Here is a 20,190-nt window from a genome sequence, read left to right as displayed (position 1 = left end):
GTGTCTTGGATTTGTAGAACTTCTTTTCAAAAGTGATGTTAAGCCAAATGCTTGGCATTGTGTCAGGAGTAAGTAGCTCCACTATAACATTGCTGACAAAGCTGTGTTGCTTCCAGGGCCCAGGTTAGGTTCTGCGAGAGTCTGTGCCATGTCTCACCATGTTAGTTAGGACATAACTTTGGTAGCTCAGAGCACTGCTCCTGTGGAGTGTTGACGTGCCAGCAGAGGAATGGTGAGGCACTGGCACCAGTGGTGTCTTTGGCACTGACAGAAGTTGGAGCTGACAGCATGCTGCAATGCTTTTAGGAATTAATTTGACGCCAAAACCAGCTGTTGGCTTCTTCAGAGACTGAGTCTGCCACAGTATGGTGGTACTGGGATTGCAAAGCACTCCTCCTAGGGATGCAGATATAGCTCTACAGAGGAAAGCCTATGTAGAAAATAACCTAGGAAATAAATAAACAATTCCAAAATAAATGCAATTTGGCTGGTAGGCTTGCTTCTCCTTCAGGATTTGCTGGTGCCCACAGTTGGAGCCTCAATGTGATTGTACCCCTGGCTGATATAGCCGAGACAGCAGCAATGTGTGCTTGGCCTAAGTCACACGGGTGACTCTTCAAACATTTGATCACAAATCTCCAAATGAAAACACAAAGTAAAGAACACGAAGGTGAGAAAGGCTTACTCGACTAACTTAAAATAGCAGTATGAGCACGACCTGTTGTCACTGAGCCCCCATCAAAAGAGAAGTGTGCTGAGGGCAGGAGCTGCTCTGCACACAGAGCTGGCCCCTGCCCAGCAGGCCCAAAGGGCGGGCAGCCTTCTGCTTGGGTAACGGAGTCCTGGGAGCCCATGAGAGCTCCAGCTGGTGCTGAAAAAGGGATCGAGCATGTTGGGGGAGCTGCACGAAGTGAGAGAGAGACTCCTTGACTCCTCTCAGTACTATCAGGTGTTGCCTTTCTTCAGCTTCTGTCCTAATGGATGGAGCAATTTGACTTCAGAGCTCTGTCCTGGTTTTGGGCTCAGTGCGGTGCAGGGTACGCTCCTCTGTAGTGGATAAATTTGGTTTCTTTCTGCTAAGAAGGCCTAAGCAAACATGCAGTAAGTATACCTTCTGTTTGCTTGCAAGTGCAGAAGCTGAATGGGGCACGGGAAATTCTCCCTCGCTGTTCTTGACGTTCCTATCTTTGAACTAGCAGCAGAAAGCAGCTTCTCTTGTAGGATTTTTTTTTTTTTTTTTTTTTTTCTGCTACAGGAAAAGCCGTTAGAGCCATCTGTTGCGGAAAATGAGCAGTTTGCAATATGTTACATCTGTAAATGGATAAACTCTTCCAAGCATTATATGTGTTTATATACATACTTCAGTGTAATTGAGTGTAACTGCGGAACACAACTTGCTGCTGCATTTCCTTGTAGCTGAGAGCCAGTGTTTTTTTGCAAGGTGGGTAGAGGGTAATTACCATTTCAAATGTATTTTATGTATGCATAGAAGACAATGGGAGGATTAAAATGGTAAGGTATTAATCTTTCTTGTTGTTCAGAACTGGCTAATTTTTAAAATATTTTGGCTTAAATATGTTCTGAAGGCTCTTAGCTAGGGTTATTTGATAGCAGAATTGTAACTACTACAACTTGGAGTGCTGGGATTATTTGATTTTTGTTCCAGACTAATCTTTCTCTGAAAGTATAGTGGAATATCAATTGAGCTTAATTATTTAAGATTCTCAGATAAGTAACCATATTGGAAAGTTTCAGAGCTCTTAAGCCAGACACTGTTTTGTTTTCCATTTAATACCTAACTCAGCTGTTTTTTCTTCTTTTTTTAAAAAAAAAAGCAGCATAGCATGTTTTCAAAACATACTTCTCCAGGACAACTAAACATTTTTTTGCCTGTTTCATTAGAGATATCACATAGTACAAGCAGAAAAATAAACTGGCAAGAATAAGAAAATCATAATAACTTGTAGAGATAAGCGGCCTTATGTTTCATATGATAGGGCAGCTTTAAAGTAATTCGTTAGACAGATTCAGTAACTTTTTTTTTTGTCATTTTTACTGTCTTTACATGTCACATTCACAAACCACACACGCAGTTATTTACGGTCTAGACCCAGTGGTTTGCATATATGAGGATAGATTTCTGTGAAACTCCTCAATATGGTATTTTAGCTAGATCCAATGGGCCAGAGTTTTTCCATCAAGCCTAGTCCCTGTGATTTCAGCTACCTGTGCTTCAGGCACCATCTCAGTAGTAATGCAGCAGAAATCTGAGACCCAATAGCCGAGCTAATAGGCAAATCAGTTACTTGGCAGCCTGAATTTCACTGGGTTTTCATGTTATTCAGTCCTGCCGATGAATCCTTAGCTTGTAGAGTCCTGTTAGAGGGCAGCCTGGACTCTGCTGACATTTTTCCTTTACTTTTTAAAGTCATTTTTTACTTTTATAGCTGTGGGAAAGGGCTGTAGAGCATCAGCTGTAATGGCTTTGAAAATGGAAGGGAAATTAAGGATGAATTCACTTTCTTTTGTTTTCTGAGATAAAATATACCAGTTCCACGATTTGGAAGAGGAACACTGGGACCGCTTAATGCTTCTGTTTGACAGTATTGAGTTGTAAGTGAGGGATGTGGATGGGTGTTATTAAAGAAACAAGACTGAGAGTAAGAGTCCAACTGAGGGGCTAGCTGTTAGTGTGTCAAGATACAAATAAGTCTGTCTTCTCTCTGGCTTCTACACTGTTCCAAACAAAATCTACTCCATTACCACGTTAAGACACTACACTGGCTTAGAAGATGCCATTTTATAAACAACAAAAAAGCCCGGAGTGAGCTAGCCTGGTCATGGGAGAGGCAGATAGCTGGTGACTGATACAAACACAGTGAATGTAAATAATGTAGAGTTTTGTTAATTCTGTACAAAAAAAGTCTCTGCACTTGTCCACTAAAAAAACATCAGTCCTGCTTTCCTGTAGCGGAGGACTGCTTTTGTCTGCATGTATCCCCAGGGAAGTTATTCTGTTCTCCTATCTGCTCAGTCTCCTGTCTTTCATGTTAATGATTTTGAGTTTTCTCCTACATATTACAGCAGTGGAAGCGGGAAGGCAGTGAGAATTTTAAGACGGAAGAGGTGACGGGTGGTGTTAGCCACGTCATAAAGGAACAAGGGAGAATCCTAGATTAATTTGTACACAATACAAGTATTTTAGCTACTGACTCTCATAGATCCTTTGCATGGCATCAAGTCAATTTGACTTCAGTGGGGACTACTCAGGGCAGCCAGAAATGAGCACATTCAGATATGTCCCAGTGCTCCAGGTCTTGTGGGGTTTTCCCTTCCCTTAACTGAAACAAAGTCATTTGTATAGGTGCAGCACAACTCTGTACATTGTCCTGTCATACATTAGACGTCTCAATTTCTGTTCTGTGACTTTCTGTTATCCCCTTAAAACCAAAGCAGCTGGTTCTATGGTAATGAGTCCTTTTGAACTGTCAGTGTGTGTATATTTCCATTTACACTGCTGGCACATTGTTCTGAACCTTCTCCCCTTCTGTCCAAGTAAATTACTTACACTATCAGATCTGTCTCATTGTTCACCATAGCACTGCTGTGGATTCTCTAGATACTCCTTGCTTGCTGAGTTTATTATTATTGCTCATTTTGCAAAGGGATCTTTCAAACTTTGGTAGCTGTAACTTTATATAATCCTCATTAATTGTTGTATGAGTCAGAATCAAAGGGAGGGAGGAAAAAATGTATCGTTAATTGCACAAGCTACCCTGTGGAGGGGTCTACCTAACCTATTGACTTCTCATTATACAAAAATTTATATTCAAATTAATTTTGACAGCTGGCATTTTGTCTGTATTAGCTGTGATCATTTAAACTTCAGTAGCAATTTACGTGGCAGTTGACGTTGACCAGCATTAGTTTGTAATACTGATAGGAGGAGACTCTTGTATAGTGATTAGAGATGTGGCTGATAATCAGGAGAGTGTGGTCAAAGATAAGTAATTGAATTTTCATGTTTTAAGATAGTATTGAACGATAGTGAGAAGCAAGTTTCCAGAGGTGCACAAAGGCCATGAGGCAACAGTCACAGCTACAGCAAGCAGCAAGGGAATTTGGAATAGACATAAGGAAAAAATACTTCACAGTAAGACTGGTCAAACAGTGTAACAGGTTACAGAAACCCCTATGCTTTAAAAATGTTATGGTGAAAAAAAAGTTGCCTTACAGCGGGAGTGGAGGGCAATGAGAACTGCTTGTTGTGGCTGATCAGTGGTTTCCAATCATTGATGAATAGTCACAATAAAGTTAGGTCTGCTTTCTGTGTTATTGCTCTGGGCTCTCACTTGCCTATCTTCAGCTCTGGACCAACCAGGTGTTTTAGCAAGTTCCTGAGTAAGCACATGGAATATTAATTTAATCTGTTTGCTGAATCAGAACCTCATGAGCAATATGAATTCCCATCTTAGCTCATTCGCAGAAAGTTTATTCTCCAGCCACACAGATGAACGAGAAGGAACGGACTTTGCTTCTTCATGATCCAGGAAGCCTTGGTGCCAATACCTCATGAAGTAATTCAGTGGGACTGGGACTTCCCAATCCCATAATGTTTCTTAAAGAAAAAGGATTGCTGATCTCAGTTGGAATCGTTCCCTGAAGGGGTCAATGGCCTGTATGTTACTGCAGTTCAACAGGTAGCTAAACAGAAGAAATTTGTAAAAGCTTTTCTACCCAGAGTCCCAGTAAAATTTCATCCTTTTCTATAAATCTTGCTGATACTGTAATTTGTGTAACCTGGTCTCGTATCGTAATGGGAGATATCATGGAAGCACATCAAATCTTTAAGGCCTGAGAAATGGACGTTTGAAGCCAAGGAATGTGTTTAGTGGAGCTTGAGTCGGGCCCCAAGAGGCAGTGCTGATGTACTTGAACCTTTTGTGCCTGATGATTATTTTTCATTACTGTGTTGCCGAATGATAAACTACACCGGGAAAAGACAAGATCACTTGGGGCACTATATTGCTAAAGCTGCTTTATTGAAATGAATGGGTTCTTTTCTCACTGACTTCTGTGGATCTCAGATCCAACACAATAGAAAGTTCAGTATACTTTCAGAAATGCCATTTTACTTATTCAGATTCTACCTGTAAATTAGAGCTAGTTATTTTACCTCAAAAGGAACGTCACCTTGATTTTGCTAGAGCTGTAACATGAAGTGAGAATCTCAAATGGAACTAGAGGAAATTGCTTTTCTAGTGCTACAAGGATTGCAGTTTTTAGTGTGGACGAGTGGTTTTCCATCTCTTGCAATCCATGGAGCACTAAGTATCTAGAGAGTTCAGCTGCTCCAAAACATGCAGAGTTTTGAATTCTGCATATCTTTTCTGCATATAATTTGTAAGTAGAAAGAAGTAGGGAGCAGCTAGCACTACAGCTTCCAGTGCTTTTAAGCCTTGCTGTGTATTGAAGGGGGTTATTAATTCCTAGAACTAATATAGTTATATTTCATATGGCTACTTCCTACCACAGGTACATACTACAGACATCATTTACCTTTTTGGGAGCAGTGTCTTGCAATGTACTTGTGCAGAAGCGCACTGATGCTCTTGGCTCATTTTCATTTCCTGACCAGGATGCCAGTAAAACAAATGATTCGGGTACAGCCCTCAACATATGGTAATGGAAAAGCTCCTGTCCCAAAATCCATTTGTGTGTACTTTGCTCTGGAGTACAGGTTTCTGAATAACAAGCCCTGTTTTCAGATGCAGAGCATTTAGTTATTGCCTTAAATCTCACCATCATTCTCATTCTCTTCTCATTTATTATCTGAACGGGAGGTGAGGCTGAGTGTGCACGTTTCTCTGATTCTTCACAAGGTACCGTAGGTGCTCCATACTTCACTCAGACAGCAATCAGATGTGCTTCCTGAGATTGCACGTTTATGGTGTGTGTGTGGGACGGCAAAATGACAAACTGGACAGGGGAAAAGCTGATATCCAGCTTCAGATATCGTCAGCTTATTTCCTGATGAGTCTAAGGAGCCATGTTGTAATTTTGTGATGAGGTTCTCCAAAGATGTGCATGGATCAACATTTTGTAACAAGGTGGATGTGTGTGTTTGTGTGAGCTTTATTCACAATTCTTAGATCTTGGAGCAGAAGCACATACTGTTTATATTTCACATCACAGAGATCCTTACCTTCGTTAGGCACTACGTGACTCAACTTTAAGCCATTCAGACCTTATTAAAGGAAAAAGAGGTAGCTGGCAAATGTGTAATAATGTTTTTCAGTGTAATCCAGTTATTTACTCAGCAACAAACTTTTGGACTTCTGTGCTGTTGCTTTTAATGAAATATGTAAGCACAGAAGCTGTTGGAGGGCTCTCAGTTACCAGAAATACTTGGCTTATGTCTGTCTTTTCATTTTCTATATGGTTTCAGTGTCAAGGGGCCCTACCTTGAAAAGAACCTACCTATGTTAAACCCAGGAAACACAACATTTCAAAGAGGAAGTCTGTATACTAAAAGGTTGACAATTTCATTGTTTTCTGTTTATTCAAAGAATAATAGAAGTTGCAAAGGACCTCTAGGTATTACCTATTGTAAACCTCTACTTGACGCAGGTTGCTTGGCCCATGTCCAGAGACATTTTGGGTATCTCCAAGGATGGAGACTCTACGGCTTCTCTGAGCAGCCTGTTCCAGTGTTCAACCACAGTAAAAACTATTCTTTTGTTTAGTCAGAATTTCCTGTTTCAGTTTGTACCAATTGCTTCTTGTCCTGTCACTGGACACCAACTAAAAGAATTTGGCTTCGTTCTTTACTCCTCTCACCATCAGGAATTTATACATATTATTAAGATTCTCCTGAGACTTGACTTCTCCAGGCTAAACAGTTCCAGCTTCTCAGCCTTTCCACATATGATGGATGCTCAAGTCCCTTAATTGCCTTGATGGCCCTGGATTTGGTCCAATAAGTCCATGTCTTTCCTGTACTAGGGTGTCCACAAATAGACATCCAGATGTGGCCTCAATAATGCTGAGTAGAGGGCAAGGACCACCTGCCTTGACCTGCTGGCAATGCTTTGCCTAAGGCAGCCCAGGAAGCTGTTGCCCTTCTTTTTGTAGCAAATGAGCACGTTGCTGGCTCATGCTCAAGTCATTGTCGACAAGGACACCCAGGTCCTTTGTCCCAAAGCTGCTTTCTGGACAGTCAACCCCAGGGGTGCAACTTTACCCACAGATTCATCCCTGCCTGAAACAGCTTTTCCATGAATCAATTTAAAAATATCAGAAGAATGCATCATTATCTACTAAAATGGCTCTAATATGTCAGATATATAATAGTTTTGGGAGACTGGAACTGTCTTCCAAGATCCCTGCTTTTTCTTCATATTCCATAGGGTACATCAAGGTCTTTCACACTTTTTTTGTTGTTGTTACTGTAATACATTTTTAGATTTAGTGTGCTTCAAGATGGCAAAGCATTTTTTTTTCCATTGGTATTACCTTCTTCCATGATGTTTCACCTTGGAGAGGTGAAAACATAAGGCCTGATCTTGCATCCTTGTTCCGTGCAGTCTAGCACTGGCTACTGAGTTTGTGTGGGAGGTGAAGTGTGGGTAGCACATGGTGATACACTGCTGTTCTTAACTGGAAATGAAAGAATGTATGGAGCAGTGAATTGGAAATTTGGTAGTATGTGACCGATCACTTTGTTCGCTTCTTTTCCTAGCTATGCTATAGTTTTCCTCTCACAGATACAGTGCTTAATCAGTGCCTTCTAAAGCCATGTGGACATTGAAAGAATAAGTTGCTTATAACGAAACGAAGAAGGAAGAGCTTGTAGCAAAGAAAGATGAATAATTTATTTCTCCATCAATAATGTACGTAGTTAATTGGGGGGAAAAAGTATCTTACGCATTCTAACTTGTCTATATTTACGTAAAATAATACTTTTTTTAGTCACTTTCAGTAGGCTCAAAATCTATTTCCCAGGCTCCCAACTTCCTGGTAACATGACATCAGTGCAACAGCCCAAACTGGTGATTATATTAAAAGAATATAATGGGACAAAAGAATAAGACTATGGCTTGATCTTTTCCATTGATAAATTTAGAACTTGTAAAAGATGAAGTAATAGTTTTAGTGATAAAAAGAAATATAATTTTATACTTAACCCACCATTCCAAAAAAAACAGTGTATAATTATTGTGGGAGGAAGAAAAATATCTCTCCACCTCATTCTGCTACTTTTCTCCCCCTCTCTTTCGTACTGAAATCATCCGGTTTAATTAAATCATCAACCTATTTCTGCACAAAGGATGACATTTCATTAATGATAGAAGATGTGCATGAGACAGAATTAACCCGATTTTCAAATGGATTTCAATTTGGAAAGGGCAGCATGTAAAAATGTCTCGTAAATGTGTGGAATGAGTTTGTTGAGCAGCTTTCTGAAGGAGATGGGATTATAGTATAACGAATAATTAGACAACAGTCCTTCCCCCCACCTCAGTTTCTAACTTTTTTAAATCCCAGTTGATGGAGATGCAGGTACCTGACATCACGTAGCAGGGACATATTATAAATAGAATGAAAAAGCAGAAATATATATTAAATAAACAGAATGGAAAATTTGCTAGCAAAATACATATAACTGTTTATGTAACTTTTAGCTAAATAGCAGCCTTTAGTGGCTTTGGCAAAGTTGCCACCACCTTTCTCTGTCCTCTGTTTTGGGGGAAAAAAAAAAAAAAAGGCGGCAAACAAAAAGATAAAAACTGGTCTCACAAATGCAGTTTTGAATCAACAGGTTTGGTAGCACTTTGCCCAGATGCTTACTGTGGTGCTTAGCTGCGATATCAGATATCAGGTCCCTCTAGCATGCAGGGCATTGCTCCTCAATTTATGATTTTATCAAAGTGGTTCAGATTAGGCTAGAGCCTAGTTCCCCTGTGTATGCTATCGCCTTCAGGCTAGGACTGCAGTCTTGCCATTACTCATGTGAATTGACCCAGCACAAAATGGGAAAGACTTCAAGATCTGAGAGATGCTGGTCTATTTGCAGTTTCAAGAGTCTCAGCTAAAAATGTATGAGAAGCAAAACCAGCATATAGGAATACACAGTGCAGAAGCAGACTATTCTCTTTGGGCTTAATAATACAGCTTAATGCTGTTACCTTTTATTTTTTTATATATTTTATTTTTTATTTTTTTCCTGGTCACATTTCTTCCTTAGTGGCAAGTCCAAAGCAACACAGTTTGGGTGGCAGAATTTGCAGGTAACTGGGGAGGGCTGAAGGAGGCTGTTGTGATCTTCAGCTGTGGGAAACTATGATGGTGGTGGCTCACATTTCAAGAAGCCAATTTTACCATAAGGAGATACACCCATAGGTCCTGGGCTGGAAGAGGGTGGTTAGAGTCCGTCCACACCCGTTTGACTTTGAAACATACTGAATCCAACAGTGTGGGTGAGGGTTTTCACAGCCGACTGTGGCTGTAGGGTAAATTGCTGTATAAATTTGGATGGGCTTGAAGAATTGTAAATTGCTAACATGCTTTTCTTTCATCTGCATGGAGAACAGATTGTCTGACTCATTGTTCAAACTTGAATTCCTGAAGTTTCTTTGTATTTCTTATATGTTGACTCTGCATTGCAAAGTCTGCTTACTCTGAATTTACCAATACCTTTCAAATTTTGCCTCTGTAACTCACAGGGAAACTGGACTTTTTGAAGATGTTTTTTGTTTTGATTTTATAAATTCTCAGCATTGGGGAGAGAAAACTTTAATTTCTTTTCCAAAACACCAAGATTTAACTTTTATCAAAACAGTCTCAAAAGTCATTAACTTCTGAGCACAAAAAAAAAGTCATTAACTTCTGGTGTTGTGGAAGAGACAGTGAGGAGGCTGGAAACAGCCCCCCCAAAAATTGTTGATGATCTGGTATGATAAACCTGCCCTCTAAAAGCATGAAATTAATCTTTTGCAGCCCTTATAAATGTGGGAGGAGAGGTGTGATAAGGGACTAAGCCTTCTTGTTAGGGACCAGATTGGGAAGCTCGGAATGAGTGAGCCAATTGAGGTGTTCCCAGAGTCTTTGTTGATGAGAAATGAACGTGTAGTGATTTTTTAATTAATTTTTTTTTTTTCGCTCTGTGTTAAAAATGTCTTTTGTTGCTTCTGTTTGAGTAAAGGCTCAAGCTGCAACACTTGTGTTTGTGGTGGTGTGGCATTTGTAATGAAGCAAGGCCAGAGGTTGCCACTGTTTGAGCTGTGTGTGATCACATAATAGTGGTTTCCGACCTAGAAAGAGCCAACAGTGTATAACAACAAGAATTGTCAGCATAAATATCCTGCCCTACTGTTTAGACCATCAATCCAGACTGATTTCTTGGGTTTGGGAGGAAGTAATGCTCAGTGATAAGCATGGAAATAGAGAGTAAAATGTATCTTGGAAGTTAAGATTGATATGAAAGAGACCTGCTGAATTTACATACAGAGTTTGTGCAAGGTGAAATGCATGCTTTTTAGGTGTACTCCTGCAGGTTGCAAGAGTGCTGAACAAATTTAATGAAGCCTTAGAATAAGGCACTCTCAGGAGAAATCCAGAATTACCACTGTCTGCCCTTTTGCCAGGGAAAATGTGGCCCTGAAAGCAGAAACAGGGCTGTATGCCGAGTTCATGGTTCACCCCCGAAGTTCAGGGGCATGGTGGAAAGTTTCATTCTGAAGTTGGCTTATTTTGGAAAATACAGGATGATGTGTTCCTTTCTTCCATAGAAACTTTTCTTTTTTTTTTTTTTTTTTTTTTTTTTTTCCCTCTTGTTCACAATGACAGAGTCTTATAGGCTAGCAGAACATTGTGCTGACATCTGCATGGATGGAAGGGATGTACTGTGCCTGCACTATTCTAAATGGACCTTTTCTCTCCTTACAGGAAAAGGAATGAAGAAAATGAGCAACATTTATGAATCAGCAGCCAATACCCTGGGAATTTTTAACAGCCCATGCCTGACTAAAGTGGAGCTGCGAGTTGCATGCAAAGGCATATCAGATAGGGATGCCCTCTCCAAACCAGACCCTTGTGTCATCCTTAAAATGCAGTCACATGGCCAGTGGTTTGAGGTGAGTGTTTAATAAAATGAAAATAATTCTTATGATGCTTTAGAATGGCATAACAAAACTGAGACAAAATTCAAATAGCAAGAGCAATAAAGAGAAAAAGCAATTGGAAGCCTGTGGCAAAATCTTGTACGATAGATTTTCCATTGACTCTAACAGTTTGAATCAGATTCTTAATGATACTTTGAACTTCTCTTTGGAATCCCTATTAAAAATTAAGATGATTAAAGTATAAAGCATCATAAAACTTTTCCCTCTAGACATTCTCGTTTCATAAAAGCTATATAACAGCAGAGAGAATGATAGTGACCATTATAACATGCTTTCCAATCAAAAGAAGTAAAATGCTGTGTAAGAGAGGAGTATTTATTACCAGTTGGCAAGGAATTCAATAACAGCAGTTTGATTTTCAAATTTTGAGCATTGCAGTTGGATTCATAGTTGAAGTTAGTAGCAAAAGCTAATGCATTTGCCTTATCAATTTGCATTGTATTTTAGATTGCATGTTTGATAAGAAAAAAAATAACACCGATTTTAATCTTAGATAACACGAGATTTTAATCTTAGAAACCATTTGAATGATAAATAGAAACAGGATGTCCTAGAAACATTCAAATTGTTAATGAAGACCATTAAACTGAATGTTAGATTTTAAATGAAATCTTGGTGGTTATTTTACTTAAAAGTTACACTTGAATGTCTGTGGTTAATCAAGCTAAAAGGCATGAAATTTTATGGATCATATGCATGAGAAAACAAGGTGTCTGTCAAATCCAGTTCTTCTCTCTTTTTGAGTGAGTATTTATCCCTCACTTTTCAATGGTTTCAGCATTCAGAATACAACAGTTTTCTGTAAAAAAGAAAAAAAAAAAAAAAAAGCAAAACAACCTGTGAGTATATGTAGAAAGGAAAATCCTAAAATGTTGTGTGTTTTAATTTAATGTGTTCAACCAAGTCTGTCAGCTTTCAGCAGTCTTATTCCAACTGTGTGGTTTTGATCTGTGGATCTTTGAAATTTTTCCAGTGCAGGGTCAGCACCAGCAGAGCAAACTTCAATGTTTTGTCTGTAGTCTTGCTCTTTTCTCAGTTTGTTGCTGTGTAAGCATTAGATAGGTCTCTTGTAGAAAACAAGTCTTTAAGTAAAAGTAATTGTCTAAATCTCCCTTCTTTTAATTTAAAGCATTTAAAGCCATTCCCACTTGTCCTATCATTGTCTTCCTCAGCAAAAAGTTGCTCTCTGTCTTTTTTATAAGCCTTCTTTAAGCTAAAGCTGCATAAGGTCGCCCCTGAGTCTTCTCTTTTTTGGGCTGAACATCCCCAGCTATCTCAGTCTTTCTTCATAGGAGAAATTCATTGTCTTCATGTAACTGAAATATAAGGTGATATAATTGTAGGGGGAAAAAAAAAGGAATTTTAGCTAGTCATGCAGAAAGGAGCATTTAGCTATGCTACATGGAATTATTCAAGTGGTAGGAATTAAACAAGTAGTGAATTAAATGTCAAAATAAGTGAAATGCTCCTGATTGGAAAGGACAGATCCAAACTTTTGGGGCCATTTCAGTTCTCCGAATAACTAATAACTTTGAGTACATTTCACACAATTTCTCCCTGGACAGTTATGGGGAGGGTAAGTAGATTTAAATTATGTATTTTTAGGTTGCAATGGAGGTTCCCTTCATTTGATGTGGTTTTTAATTTGAAAAGTGCTTGAATAGAGAAATTCTTGCAGAACAGATCTGCTTGCTGATACGATTGTCATCTTACGGCAGTTGCTCCTACTGTCTAATGAAAGTCCAGGGTATTCATTTTAGTATGAACAAAAAGTTTTTATTAGTTCGTGTTCCTATCAGTGCTGCAAAGCTAATACAGCTCTGGCATGATGAGCCATTTCCTATTCTGGCCCTCACATTCTCAACAGAATTTTTAATTAAGTTCCAATTGCTGAATTAAATTGAGCAGAGTCGCTCAGGTATATCTGAAGACATAATTTGGCTGGAAGAATCATCTGCAGATGACAATCAGTGATCCAGCAAGACCTGAGACTGTAGACAGACTAATGATTTAAAAAAAAAAAAAAATAAAAAATCTAGTTACTGGTAAAGTGAATACATTCAATGCCGAAGTTACTGAATGACAACACAAAGAGAATTGGAACCTAAGAGTTTTGTATCTGTGGATTTAATGAATTCATGAAGATGTTGTGAACTTAAAGACACTGGGAAAGCCCTTATAGGTTTGAAGTCTTCAAATAGATTGCAGAAAAATTTCAGTGTACATTAAGGGCTTCTGAATAGGGAGCAGCTGGATTGAAGGTGCCTGAAATACAGCTTATGGTCTATATGTGGTTGTGCTCTTGCAAGTAGGTGCTGTAGAAATGTATGGAAGATGGTAAGGACGGCCTGAACAGCCCTAAATGGGCCAGAGGCAGCTGAAGCTGGTGGGTTTAACCTATTGAGATTGCACTGCCCATGAAACTAGAGATGCGAGGAAGTGGTGAATTGGTGGATTCACTCTACAGAAGCAGATGATGCTGAAAGTGAGGAATCTGTGCATCTTTGGGAAAATTTTGACAAAACATGGCAGCCTGTCCCTGTGGGAGAAAGATTTATTTTATTTTTATTTTTTTGCAGTTCTGCAGTGCCGTATGTGCATGTGTGCGCTTGTATAAATTATGTCACCCACACGTATAAATAGAGAATGAAAATATCTGTGCTGTTGTAGAGCGGGTAGGCGCTGTTTTCAGATATTGGAAACTGCACGTGTAGTTTCTATAACATGGCTGTGGGGTTTGTTTTGTTTTCTTTTGTTTTTTAAAGAACAGTCATTGGAAGGTGTCCATGGTACTGCACAGCTGTGAAAGCATTAGGAGCACATGCAGGACACAAGTACTCAAAGCAGCCTCAGTATTGTCTCCGGTTCTGGCACAGATATACATGCTGGTTGTTTTTTTTTTATATTCCTGTCTGGGTAGATGTTTCCCTAAAAACAAACATGCTCATGCACAGTGTGCACACAGCTCCCCACACGCCTATCTCTGTATGCATATTAATGCTGTCTGGAAAGTGCTGTCTCCACCAATGTAGAATTAAAATGCTATATTGTGTCCCCCAGGAAAGGGGTCAATCTGCTCTTTCTCTTGCAAGAAGTTTGCATTTTCAGCCTGAGATGACAAGGTGTGATGTAACAGAATTTGAGATTGTACTATCCGTATTTACTAAAAGACAAGTTGCTGATCCAGGGTTGAATTTTGGCTCTCCTGGGCCTTAGTTTTAGGCATCTACGGTTGCAGAATGGTCAAATGTTGCATGCTTTTAATTGTTTAGGAGAATCATTTGATGGCTGTTTTTCAATATTAATTCGAGTTTAATTACTGAACTAAGCTTCAGGATGGTGAATAGCTGGATGGGGTACTGGAGTCAGGCAAAGGTATATGATGATAAACTAATTTTCTCCAATGATTATATTACCCACCTGCAGCGTGAATGTGCTTGTGTTATAAATGTTAATTTGCATGTTGGGCTGCAGTCTTCATCTGAGATGTGCTAGCGCGGAAATTGTCATTAACTTATTGTTCCTGAGAAAGTAGCTTGGCCCTGTTCACAGGTTGTTATCTGCATATGGCAAGTACACGTGTTACTCCGAAAATCGGGTATGTTGCTGAGCTGTGTCTCATCATACGAGGTTTCCATGAGATCAGGAGGTGTAATACAACCTGATGTAACCAGATGGAATATGTTGGCTGTGACTATGAAAACAGAAGGGCAGCTTTGGACGACAATAACCATGTCTGGAAATCAGGGAGGGTTTCCTGTAGCTGTATTCTTAAAGCTTTCTGCAGCAGGACATGGAGTATCTGCTACCTTGTGTATTTAAAGAGTCAACAGGCATTCTTGCTTTTTTCTTCTAAGTTTTTATTAATCTTGAAGTAAGAGCAGAGGAAATAAAACAGCACCGAAGACAGCATGTGGTTGCTAAAATTCATGTTGATGGAATGGGGTGATTTTTGTTGGATGGATAGCTTTGTTTACTGAAATAGATTTTTATTTACTTTTTCATTAAAACGGTGATTGAAGTCACAAATTCAATGAAACCCAGCAAGTTTTGATGGAAGCGCATAGGGGAAAACCACAACTTTTCATCTTGATGTTTTCAAGGTATAAGGCAGTGACTTGTCATTTAGCACGGCACTTGATTTCAAGGATTGGTTTGATTTGCACCTCCCCCAGAGGAAACTGGTTCACTCTTTTCTTTTGCTTTGACCACTAACCCAGTACAGCTGCATGGACCCTCGTGTAAGCAAACATTAGAGAGAAGTTGGCTTGGAAATGCATTGAACTGATTAACACACACAATACCGGTGGAGTCTACTGAATAGGCTACTTCGGAATCAAGCTACAGGAAGGATACTGTCTTGCTCTTCAACTTTGTTTGCTTTTCCCTTTAGTTCTCTTTAATTCTAACATTCTTCTCTTTCCTCCTCCACCTCTGCCTTCTCACTTGCCTCAGCTCCAGATTTCCAGGTGTCTGCTGCCTCCTTTTGCTCCTCTGCATTTTGGAAGATGGGGGGGGGCTCCCTGCCCCTTCCTAGCATGGGGGAAGGATCTGAAGAGAAGACCTTGAGGCAGACTTCTGCTACTTGTTTCCATAGATACCCAAAAGTCTCTCTTGTGTTATCCATCTGTGGCTGTTACAGCCCACCACAGAAGCCAACGAGCCATGAAATAGGGGAGTCTGTGGGCTGACACGTTCCATGACTCTACTGAACCGTTCCAAAATAATTACAAAAGCACTCTGAAGAGAATATATATATTCTTTGCTGTATTTATTTGATGTTTTATATATATATTTTTTCAGTTCATATGGATGAACAGACTAATAGATGAAGCCTTGGGATGGAAAAGGTTTAATTATCAGAAAAAAGAGCTACCCCCAACAGTAGCTATACAGAGCCAGCTTTAAGGCTGGTCTAACCCTTGTCTCGCGTCTGCTGGTTGGTGACAGTGAAGAAGTGTGTGTGAGATCAGGGAAATGTCAAAGTGTCTTTCCAGCTTGCTCTGCCAGTCTCCAGCTCAGGGACTTCTTAAAGGGGTTGTTTATGCCTTTGTAACTAGCAATAGTAGATTTAATTTCCATAACTCAGTTTTAAATCATTTTAAAAGTTTTTTTTTTTTTGTATTTAAAAAATAAGCTTTCGCAATACCCTGGGACATACAGTTCTGTAGTTGTTGAATAAGGTAATATTACTTGCAATTTTATTTTATTTTTTTGAAACTGCCACTTACTGATCCATTTTAAGTTCCTTGTTCCTGCATTGGAGGGGACACTGAAAATCCCTATTCATTTTCTCAATACAATTTTGCATTTTAATCTTTTGATTTGTCTGTCACTGTGTTAGGTGACAACTGTAATGTCCTGTATTTTGAAGATTAAGTATATCTATCCCATCAAGGAGCGTAGATTAGTTTGGATGGTTGGTTGAATGAACCACTTTTATTTCAAAATACTTCAGAGATGCAACGCTGAAAGCTTTTACTATATTCCCATAGAGATTTTCAAGCAGTAATTTGAGATTTTTCCTGTGCTTTAAAGAGCTGTGAGGCATCAGAAAGAATTGGTTTATTGGATGTTTGGTGGCTTTGGGGATTATTTTTTTTTTATGTTATTTTTATGGTTTTTAATGTTAGCTAGAGCAGATTCTAGATGTTTTTTTCATGCTAAGATTTCAACTTGGTGAACAGACATCCTGTACAAATTAAATTGTAAGGTTGAGATAATGGTAAGATGAACATACCAGGTTATGAAGATTTTTCTCTGGAAAAAAAAAGAAGTGTTATGAAGTCCTGCTGAGATGTTTTATATCAGGTTATGAATGATTTGGTGGAAGGGAGGTGCTTTCATTCAACAGCTCTCATGAAATTAGCTCCTCTCATTGTGAAGCAACTTCTGATTTACGTGTTGAGGTTTCTTATCTGCTGGATGTAGGGAGGGTCTGATAATTGAAAATACTACCTACATTTTTTCTGACCAAAACTAAGGACAAGTTTTTAATGAAATATTTCAATAGATTTATTGAAAATGCCTTTGGACTTACACAGATCTTGGCTGATGAAAGTCAATGGGGCAGAATTGAGTCTTTAATTGCAGCGATCAAGACTTTCATCAGAAAAGTAGGGCAATGAGATTCTTTTTAATGGTAGCATGGGGCCAAGGGCCTACTATGTATGATCGGAGCTGATAGTCTTAGTTGTCTGGCTTGTACCACCCAGATATCTCAGGTCCTTAGAGCACCTAGTCTTGTGCACAGATCTGTGCAAATAGTGACCTGTTAGCACAAGTGTTGATTATTCACCTTTGCACCCAATAAGAAGAAATAGGACTGGTCTTGCTGCTTTCATTTCCCAAGGAGTATTACTAGAAGACGATGATTAAGAGTTTCACAGGTGACGTTAGAGCCTTCTTGTTCGGACTCCTCAGACAGAAAGCTGTGATTTTATTTACTCCACAACAATGTGCCAAAGTATATGGCTTTATTAGCCTATTGTATCCTTGTAATTCAATATTGTATTTTTCTTTCTTCTCATTCATTAGGTATTTGTTTGATACTAATGAATGCTTCTTTGCTTAAGAATACTTGGTAGCCTCTGTTGCCGCCAAGATTTGCTTTTGACTTCTTTCTGCTGCTGATAAATTACGCGTAAGTCTTTCTGTATGGTGAGAGTGACAAAGTCAGCTCATCTTTCTCGACCACCACTGGAAGTCTGTGGGGTCAGGCTATAGGCTAATTGAATATTTTATCTCAATCCACTCTCAGCCTGAATTCATCTCACTGGATATTTTACTTTCCAGCACTCAAGATTTTACAGGCCTACTCTGTTCCATGGGTTTGTCAGTTGAAGAGCTGCTGTCATTAAGTGTTTCAGGAATAAGATTTTTTTTTTCACTTGGGCATGGTCCTGTTCTACAATTTAAGCAGAGAGGCCAAATCACTAACTCTTCAGAGAAACAGAGTTAGTTTGGTATCTTTCCTTGTAAATTTGGAGCCTGATGTAGGTATTTAAAAATGACAAGCTTTTTGAAAAACCATTTAATTGTAATCAAGACAGGTGGGACTCGACTGTGCAGTTTTCCCTCATATTCTACAGAACATCTTTCATAATATTCTGTTAACACCTCATACTTTGAGTACATTTTTATGAACATATATGCATAAACGCAAAATGTAGAATTGCATTTTATGGTACTCTCATTTTTAAAAAGAAACACAACTCTCTTTATTTCCCAGCTTGTTATGCAAAGTCAGAAGTCTGAAAACTAAAGGTTGTAAATCGTTTGTGTTGGCAAATATTTTATTAAAGTGGGCACTGGGAATTTTTTTCCTCCTGTGTCTAGTTTAGAAACATGAACTTCATTAGCTTTTGATGAGATTTTTCTTTTTATACCCCAGATAGTAATAAGTGACTATTTATTTTAAATCCATTTTATAGTAACCGTTTTTGCCTTTATCCTTTATCCTATCCATCACTGCTGCTTTCTCTTGAGCTTTCTCCCTGCCTCAGCTTTTAGACGTAGCCATAGTGCTTTTTTCCTCTCTCTCTTTTTACATCAACTAGTCTTTAAATTTAAACTCATTTGAATCAGACAGATTGTCTCAACTGAAGTCAAATGCTGTCACTTTGAGTCAATATATATGAAATATCTTAATGTTCCACTAGCTCAAACAGCAATCTCTGCTGCTGTAGTGCAGTTTGTGGAACGTGATGCAGGCATAAAGGAAAGAGAAAACTTGCATTGTGGAAGTCAGTTTTCTTACTGAGAGTGGTCATGTTTGGGCTGGCTGCTTCCCTTCTACCAGAGCTGCAGGATCTTTTCCTGCAGCAGCAGCAGGATGATGGGTTCAGGTCCCATCTGTCCAACTAAATCTCTTCAGGTCCCCTGTCCTCATGTCATTGCACAATGAAGAAGTTTTTCTCATAGTTTGCATAAATGAATAGAAACAAGTGTACTCCTGGGAAGTCAGGAGGGAGAACTTTCACAGAGAGGTGATAAAAGCAACATGGTCTCTCCCTGGTCTCATGGCTTGGAGCATCCTCTACTGGGAATGTCTGTTGTTGGGACCGATTTTCAGGAGCCTTCCATCTGGTAAATCTGGGAGAACCATGGAAATAAAAGGATGAAAAAAAAAAAAAAAAGTGGGATCACAAAGTAATTTGTCAAATTTAGGAAAAGGTTACCTGCTTAAAAACAGTTTACTGTACTTAGATGAGAAGCTGAATGACTTGTACACGTTTACATCCTGTTCCATGATCCAGTGAACAGTGTCTTGAGAGCAATTTCCATATAGCCATCCTCCAGGTGCCGTTTTCAGTTAGTGTACTACCATGGTTTTGCAAACCAGGCTATACACATATCTTTTTATTTGTACCTGTGAAGGAGGGAACTGGACTGGGTGTCTGGTTACCGTATTTCTCTGTGCCTTTGCAAACATCTGTGTGTTGTTGCAGGTAGAAATATCTTGAACAGTTTTAGGCTGCCTGAAAAGTTTGCTTCATCTGAGCTGGTGAGTGACTGCAGATGTGAAATATGGAGAAAAGACTGGAAGGAGTTTTCTATCCTTGTATGTATCTCATTTGGTCAAAATACTCCGGCTGACAAGCTATACAATTTATTTAATAAGCTTTTTGCCCCATGAACAAGGTACTTGAATTAAGTTTTCCCCCACAGTTGTGAATATTTCTTTATTGGTATTGAATTTTCATCAGTATTTCTGATTGTCTTAAGACATGCCTGGAAATACTGCCTGTAGCCATGCTATTTGGTACTACTCAATTCATGCTTCACTAACTTTTCACAACTTTTTCTCAGAATAGCTTTCCACAGAGCTGTGACGTTTAAACAAGGGTCTCAGTCATATTAATAAAACAGGAGCTTTCTAATATTTACTTTTTAAACCAGGTCAACTCTTGTTTTGTTGTGTAAGTAAGTTAAGAAAATAAGAGGAAAAGAAAAAGCAGTCACAATGTTTTCAAAATTACGATGACATGAGGAAAACGAAGACTTT

The 20,190-nt window shown here is 39.0% G+C and overlaps 1 protein-coding gene across 1 annotated transcript in view; it reads left to right on the top strand.

Annotated features, from left to right (window-relative positions):
• Positions 1-224: 224 nt before the first annotated feature.
• The window catches only part of CPNE4 (copine 4), a gene marked incomplete at its 3' end in the record, with an annotated part of 189,730 nt that continues 169,764 nt past the window's right edge, over positions 225-20,190 (top strand). The window contains exons 1-2 of the mRNA XM_084306945.1: positions 225-273; positions 10,954-11,135. Of these exons, the coding sequence (XP_084163071.1) occupies positions 10,956-11,135 (180 nt within the window). The 5' untranslated portion in view covers positions 225-273; positions 10,954-10,955. The remainder of the gene's footprint in view (positions 274-10,953; positions 11,136-20,190) is intronic.

Source organism: Netta rufina (genome assembly GCF_964035555.1).
Source record: "Netta rufina genome assembly, chromosome: 2".
In the NCBI taxonomy this organism is placed as follows: domain Eukaryota; kingdom Metazoa; phylum Chordata; class Aves; order Anseriformes; family Anatidae; genus Netta; species Netta rufina.
The sequence above is the reverse complement of the archived record's forward strand: the minus strand, read 5'-3'. Positions and strand labels throughout refer to the sequence as shown.